Source organism: Salvelinus fontinalis, chromosome 40 (assembly GCF_029448725.1).
Source record: "Salvelinus fontinalis isolate EN_2023a chromosome 40, ASM2944872v1, whole genome shotgun sequence".
NCBI lineage: Eukaryota > Metazoa > Chordata > Actinopteri > Salmoniformes > Salmonidae > Salvelinus > Salvelinus fontinalis.
In genome coordinates, this window is record NC_074704.1 from 19,511,974 (window position 1) to 19,519,934 (window position 7,961).

The 7,961-nt window shown below is 41.0% G+C and overlaps 1 protein-coding gene across 1 annotated transcript; it reads right to left on the bottom strand.

Annotated features, from left to right (window-relative positions):
* Positions 1-2,819: 2,819 nt before the first annotated feature.
* On the bottom strand, positions 2,820-5,316 carry LOC129839404 (calcium homeostasis modulator protein 1-like). The gene is made up of 2 exons (XM_055906835.1): positions 3,820-5,316; positions 2,820-3,619 (listed from the first exon to the last, which is right to left on the bottom strand). The coding sequence occupies exons 1-2, from the start codon at positions 4,369-4,371 to the stop codon at positions 3,089-3,091; spliced, it is 1,083 nt and encodes a 360-aa protein (XP_055762810.1). The 5' UTR covers positions 4,372-5,316; the 3' UTR covers positions 2,820-3,088.
* Positions 5,317-7,961: the final 2,645 nt, after the last annotated feature.

Sequence of the window (7,961 nt, forward strand, 5' to 3'; positions counted from 1 at the left end):
AAAGAAAAAACATTGCTTTTAAGGAAGACAAAAGTTGATTCCACAAGCATGAGGCGCACCCAACAGCATAATTCTGACTCGAAGGCTCATTGGTTTTGGAATTACAATATCTTTGTCGTGGAACCTCTCAGAGCCAAGTTGATCACACCAATGCTGCATGCATACAGTTGAAGTCGGAAGTTTACATACACTTAGGTTGGAGTCATTAAAACTCGTTTTTCAACCACTCCACAAATTTCTTGTTAACAAACTATAGTTTTGGCAAGTCGGTTAGGACATCTACTTTGTGCATGCCTTTAAACAGCTTGGAAAATTCCAGAAAATGATGTCATGGCTTTAGAAGCTTTGGATAGGCTAATTGTCATAATTTGAGTCAATTGGAGGTGTACCTGTAGATGTATTTCAAGGCCTACCTTCAAACTCAATGCCTCTTTGCTTGACATCATGGGAAAATCAAAAGAAATCAGCCAAGTCCACAAGTCTGGTTCATTCTTGGGAGCAATTTCCAAACACCCGAAGGCACCACGTTCATCTGTACAAGCAATAGTACGCAAGTATAAACACCATGGGACCACACAGCCGTCAAACCGCTCAGGAAGGAGACGCATTCTGTCTCCTAGAGATGAACGTACTTTGGTGCGAAAAGTGCAAATCAATCCCAGAACAACAGCAAAGGACCTTGTGAAGATGCTGGAGTAAACAGGTACAAAAGTATCTATATCCACAGTAAAACGAGTCCTATATCGACATAACCTGAAAGCCCGGTCTGCAAGGAAGAAGCCACTGCTCCAAAACCGCCATCAAAAAGCCAGACCACGGGTTGCAACTGCACATGGGGACAAAGATTGTACTTTTTGGAGAAATGTCCTCTGGTCTGATGAAACAAAAATGTAACTGTTTGGTCATAATGACCATCGTTATGTTTGGAGGAAAAAGGGGGAGGCTTGCAAGCCGAAGAACACCATCCCAACCGTGAAGCACTGGGGTGGCAGCATCAGGAAACAGCAGAGGGAGCACCCCCCTATCCACATCGATGGGACAGTAGTGGGGAGGGTAGTAAGTTTTAAGTTCCTCTGCGTACACATCACGGACAAACTGAATTGGTCCACCCACACAGTCAGCGTGGTGAAGAAGGCGCAGCAGCGCCTCTTCAACCTCAGGGGGCTGAAGAAATTGGGCTTGTCACCAAAAGCACTCACAAACTTTTACAGATGCACAATCGAGAGCATTCTGTCGGGCTGTATCACCGCCTGGTATGGCAACTGCTCCGCCCACAACCGTAAGGCTCTCCAAAGGGTAGTGAGGTCTGCACAACGCATCACCGGGGGCAAACTACCTACCCTCCAGGACACCTTACACCACCCGATGTCACAGGAAGGCCATAAAGATCATCAAGGACAACAACCACCCGAGCCACTGCCTGTTCACCCCGCTATCCTCCAGAAGGCGAGGTCAGTACAGGTGCATCAAACCAGGGACCGAGAGACTGAAAAACAGCTTCTATCTCAAGGCCATCAGACTGTTAAACTGCCACCACTAACATTGAGTGGCTGCTGCCAACATACTGACTCAACTCCAGACACTTTAATAATGTAAAAATTGATTAAAAATGTATCACTAGCCACTTTAAACAATGCCACTTCATATAATGTTTACATACCCTACATTACGATACCATCTACTGCATCTTGTCTATGCCGTTTTGTACCATCACTCATTCATATATTTTTATGTACATATTCTTCATTTTTCATTCCTTTACACTTGTGTGTAAAAGGTAGTTGTTGTGAAATTGTTAGGTTAGATTACTCGTTGGTTATTACTGCATTGTCGGTACTAGAAGCACAAGCATTTCGCTACATTCGCATTAACATCTGCTAACCATGTGTATGTGACAAATAAAATTTGATTTGATTTAATTTAATTTTCATCATGTTGTGGGGGTGCTTTGCTGCAGGAGGGACTGGTGCACTTCACAAAATAGATGGCATCATGAGGTAGGAAATTTATGTGGATATATTGAAGCAACATCTCAAGACATCAGTCAGGAAGTTAAAACTTGGTCGCAAATGGGTCTCCCAAATGGACATTGATCTGAAGCATACTTCCAAAGTTGTGGCAATATGGCTTAAGGACAACAAAGTCAAGGTATTGGAGTGGCCATCACAAAGCCCTGACCTCAATCCTATAGAAAATTTGTTGGCAGAACTGAAAAAGTGTGTGCGAGCAAGGAGGCAAAGTTAAACAATTTCAAGGTAATGCTACCAAATACTAATTGAGTGTATGTAAACTTCTGACCCACTGGGAATGTGATGAAATAAATAAAATCAGAAATAAATCATTCTCTCTACTATTATTCTGACATTTCACATTCTTAAAATAAAGTGGTGATCCTAACTGACCTAAGACAGGGAATTTTTACAAGGATTAAATGTCAGGAATTGTGAAAAACTTAGTTTAAATGTATTTGGCTAAGGTGTATGTAAACTTTTGACTTCTACTGTATTTCCTGGTAGGAAAACTAAATAAAATCTTACAAACTCATTTTTTGGGGGGGTTGATCTCAGAATTATGCTTTTTATGTAAGCTAGGATGAATAAAAAAGTCACGAATTTAGGCTACCACGGTAGCGTTAGGCTAAAGGAAACATTTCATCGGGATTCTACAAGGAGCCATTTGATGTTTGGTTTAATCGATAAAGAATTTTTCCAAAGTCTACACATAGCAATAATAACAACAAACAGACTGTACATCATCATGACATATCTGACACATTATGTACAAAAACTCAAGTAAGGTTCCCCCTTTGGGTACTCTAACAAAAAATACAGTTAACCATCCTGAAACCAAGGAACAACAAACGTGCCAATGTGGGAGGGTTTGATGTTGGATGCCAGGAAACATTTCCAACTAAGCCCTCCATCAAAATGTTCATTATTATAAATGATCACACCACAAAAAGGACTTCATTCTATCTTTAAACCACAGTCTAAATCTTAAAGGACAATCAGTCTTGTCAGTCTAAATAGTCAATCAGTGCTTAATATCCATGCTACAGTGAATGGTGCTTTTTCCTCTTTTGAAATGTTCAAACTTTGCTGTAGTATGCCGCCCATTCCCTCTTGGGCAAATCGGGAGCGTGACCGTTAGCATATCCATTTGGCCCTCCACTGACTCCACGGACATCTCCATTTGGTATGAGCCCTTCATGGGATTCTCCATCCGGCTGTTCCTTCCTCAGTGCCAGAGGCGGCTTGCACGTGTGCCAATTCCACAGAACTTTATTCATATCGTCCTGGTCGCGGATCCCGAGAAGCTTGTCCTCGTCGCTCTTCTTCTTGTCATCATCATCATCGTCGTCGCTGTCATCTTTGCTTGACCGGTGCTTGTGGAAGCTGCGCATGTCGCCGCTGATGCTCTCGAAGTACTGCTGGATGCAGACCTTGGCGAAGGTCTTGGCGTGCTCCTTGCACGTCTCGTCGAAGAGCTTGCGTTCGATGTCGACGTAGTGAGACCAGTATTTGGTCTTGAGGAAGGCAGCTTGGGTGAAGCAAGGTCGGATGGCTCGTATCATGAAGGCTGCTAAGGTCATCAGCAGTAGGAATACCCAGCCAAACGCCTACAGGGAAACACATGATAATACGTAAACAAAGACCTTGCTTTACCACTACAACAAACGTACTTTGAACCAATGGCCCGGTTCACACTTGGGTTGGACAACTGATGTACAATGGATTTAACACAACAGTTATTTTGAAAGAGATTGTCTGCACCTAAATGTGAACTAGGTGAATATGGAAACTACCAACGACAACTTACCTGGGATATACACTTGATATATCTCGATGCCGCTTCTCTCGATATCACCTCGGGCTGATTGAAGATATTCTTGCATGGAATCTTCGCTAACAATTTAACAATCTCCACTTCCGTCATTCCATCAATGAGGGTAGAATTCCCAAACTGATGAATGTCCAAGTTGACGCTGAACGCACACAGGAAGCTCTTCCCGTCCATAAGAGTCACAGATATCCACACCATGGGCGCGATCAAGGACCGCTGCGTGATCGAAACGAACATGTAACGAAGGATCGTCGGATCCTTCACCCTCTTCCCTGTCGGTCTTTTCCACTCCTCAGCTAACATCGAAACATTGTTATTCAACACGAACCCTAGTAGGAAGAACCATATAGGTGGGGTAACCAGTAGTCCAATCCCATAGGCGTAGTTGTACTCTGGGATACAAGGGCAGCTAAACTCGAAGGCTGAGTAGAGCTGGGCGCTAGCTAGGGCCATGATACCACAGATGCCGTTCATAAAGGACTCCTGGTTGGATTGGAGAAACTGGAACATCATACGGAACTTATCCATCTTGATTGGTCTGCTGGCGGTGCCTTTTTAAATGTACTGAGATCTGTAGAAAAAGATGGATCCAGTTGATGGAAATCAATTTGATAGTGGTGCCTCTGTGTTTTCCCACAGATTTGAATACTTCAGAGGCAGATGTTAGAATTCAACAACAACAAAAAATGTGACGGGGCCCAACATGTGAAAGGCACTCAGTCATTTGATGTTGGAGAAATCGTGTAGCCCCGTGTCTGTGTACATTTGCAACTCATAAAATGTAGACGAAGAAGTAAATGAAGATGTTGTTTACAAGCAGTACTGACTAAACAATTTAATCAATCTCCCACTGCTTTATAATGAAACATCAATGGTTTGAGTGTCTGAAGAGCTCACAAATCATTCAAGAAGGACTTATTTTTATTGACCGGTAAATCAATGTTCAGTTTCTTTCCAGCAAGCAATAAATTATTGAAACAGACTGAAAAAGACTTAACAAAATAGACAGTGAGAAATTGATAATCTAAGTAACTGATAAAAAGGGCTACTTACGTCACAATAGGCCTTTCTCCTCTTCCAAGTATACAGGTGATGAAATAATCTCAAATGATGATAAGTCAACAAATGGACGATCACAAATATTTCTTCAACTTCTCTTGATACACTCCAGCTTTGCCAAACCTCTTGGTATACCAACTCTCCTCTTTCTAGTATGTAGTCTTTGATTAAATCAAGTTCAAGTTCATTGAGCTCAAATGATGATAAGGCTGAAAATGTATGGCAAATAGTTCTCCAGGTACTTTTGGAATATTGTTGATTCTGATGCTCACTCAACCCTTCAAGAACAGTCTATGGGGATGTAGAATGGTAGAAAGCAAAGGCAAGGTCACGTCATCTGTCATCAGCTAGGCCCCTCCCTGTGAAGGCACCTGCACTCCTTTCTCTGTTGTACTGATGTAACAGGTTTCCCATCTCGCCATTGTCCCAAGAGCAAACATGTTACAGGCCCTAGAAAACACTTGGGCTACGGCTACTGCTTTGCAGACGTGAGTCTGCCATAAGACACTAATGACTCATGACTTTCAAGAAGAGGTGAGGACCACCTCAAACTAGAGCAACTAATATTTATTGTATTTTTATTCTACTATATGTCGGTCTGTGAAATGCATTTTTTTGGTCTACCTTTATATGCCTATATTCATATAAAGAAGAGGTTTGATATGTCTATTTGCAGTTGTCTGGACAGGATGAGGTGGTTTTCTGTCTCTAACCAGAGTGACACAGCTGAAATTCCCACAGCTGAGATGCAAAAATAGTTTCAGCCCATTCAAATGATCTGGGTTATTCTCTCTGAAATATTTGTTCACAGATTAATGAATCACTGTTTCCACTTGGGAATCACAGTGATGTGACTGGCATCTCTGTATTTAACAATATTATTTATAGACCAAATCCATTACTTTATAATTAATTATACCAGTACACATACAGTATACTGCTGTCATCTTTTATATCCTTAGTCACACGTGACTTTTACCAGATTACATAAGGTTTAGGCATCCTTTGGCCTGCCTTCCTGTGTTGAGTCTTACCTATACAATAGTAATGGGCTTTATGTGGCATCCAACTGCACCTAGGAGAATGAGGCACAGCCGGACAAACCAGTTAAAGCTAGCTAATACCAGTTCATACCCCACAGGACCATATAAAAGCTTGTGTTTAGTCCCCTATTGTGGGACACAAGTCATTTTCCACACATTGTTAGCTTTTGTTTAAACAGCATTGTTAATGTGAGGGTATGATCAAAAACATGGAATGTTCTATTATTCTACTCATGGCATCACATAATGATATATTACTATTATCTGGTGTTGTCCTGCTATCCAGTAGTGTAAAGTACTTAAGTAAAAATACTTGAAAATACTATTTATATTTTTGACAATTTTTACTTTACTACATTCCTAAAGAAAATAATGTACTTTTTACACCATACATTTTCCCTGACACCCAAAAGTACTCATTACATTTTGACAGGAAAACGGTCCAATTCGCACACTTATCAAGAGAACATCCCTGGTCATCCCTACTGCCTTTGATCTGACTCTCTAAACACAAATGCTTCATTTGTAAATTATGTCTGAGCGTCCCCCTGGATATCCGCCAATAAAACATTTAAAAAAATGGTGCTGTCTGGTTTGCTTAATATAATACATTTGAAATGGCTTATACTTTTACTTTTGATAAAGTACATTTACTTTTGATACTTGTGTATATTTAAAACCAAATACTTTAACTTTTACTCAAGTAGTATTTCACTGGGTGACTCCCTTTTACCTGAGTAATTTTCTATTAAAGTATCTTAACTTCTACTCAAGTATGACAATTGAGTACTTTTTCCACCACTACCAGTAGCTTTAGATGTACACTGCTCCAAAAAAATAAAGGGAACACTAAAATAACACATCCTAGATCTGAATGAATGAAATATTCTTATTAAATACTTTTTTCTTTACATAGTTGAATGTGCTGACAACAAAATCACACAAAAATTATCAATGGAAATCAAATTTATCAACCCATGGAGGTCTGGATTTGGAGTCACACTCAAAATTAAAGTGGAAAACCACACTACAGGCTGATCCAACTTTGATGTAATGTCCTTAAAACAAGTCAAAATGAGGCTCAGTAGTGTGTGTGGCCTCCACGTGCCTGTATGACCTCCCTACAACGCCTGGGCATGCTCCTGATGTTGCCCTCCTACGGCCTCCTCCACGTCTCCTGATGTACTGGCCTGTCTCCTGGTAGCGCCTCCATGCTCTGGACACTACGCTGACAGACACAGCAAACCTTCTTGCCACAGCTCGCATTGATGTGCCATCCTGGATGAGCTGCACTACCTGAGCTACTTGTGTGGATTGTAGACTCCGTCTCATGCTACCACTAGAGTGAAAGCACCGCCAGCATTCAAAAGTGACCAAAACATCAGCCAGGAAGCATAGGAACTGAGAAGTGGTCTGTGGTCACCACCTGCAGAACCACTCCTTTATTGGGGGTGTCTTGCTAATTGCCTATAATTTCCACCTTTTGTCTATTCCATTTGCACAACAGCATGTGAAATTTATTGTCAATCAGTGTTGCTTCCTAAGTGGACAGTTTGATTTCACAGAAGTGTGATTGACTTGGAGTTACATTGTGTTGTTTAAGTGTTCCCTTTATTTTTTTGAGCAGTGTATATCAGTAGTAGAATCTTCCTACAGACGGCAAAGGAATTTACTCAAACGAAGTTCAGTTTACTCTGGATTTACTCTGATAGCCACAGAAGGATGTGGCAGACTTGAGAACTTTGGAAGAAAACTGTCTTCTCCCCGGCTTTTTAAATGATGGTTGATCAACGATTTCAGAGAAAATAAAATCAGAAACATGGAAGAAAGGAACCTATTGAAGCATTTTCAGAAATTAAGCAAGAATGTGTGCTTTTGAATGAATACAATCTAAAGTCCAAATCGATTTGAGTCATCCATTGACTAACTAAAGAGATAAACATGGTAACAATAACATTCTACTACCATTGTGTCTCACTCAGAATAGCTACTGTGACGATAAGGCAGGAAGAACAT

What these genes read in the sequence shown, in the direction of transcription:
- LOC129839404 (XM_055906835.1), bottom strand. Translation starts at nt 4,371, where the DNA reads ATGGATAAGTTCCGTATGATGTTCCAGTTTCTCCAATCCAACCAGGAG. An exon ending in ATATCAAGTGTATATCCCAG is followed by an intron (nt 3,620 to 3,819) that starts GTAAGTTGTCGT and finishes GTTTCCCTGTAG; the next exon opens with GCGTTTGGCTGGGTATTCCT.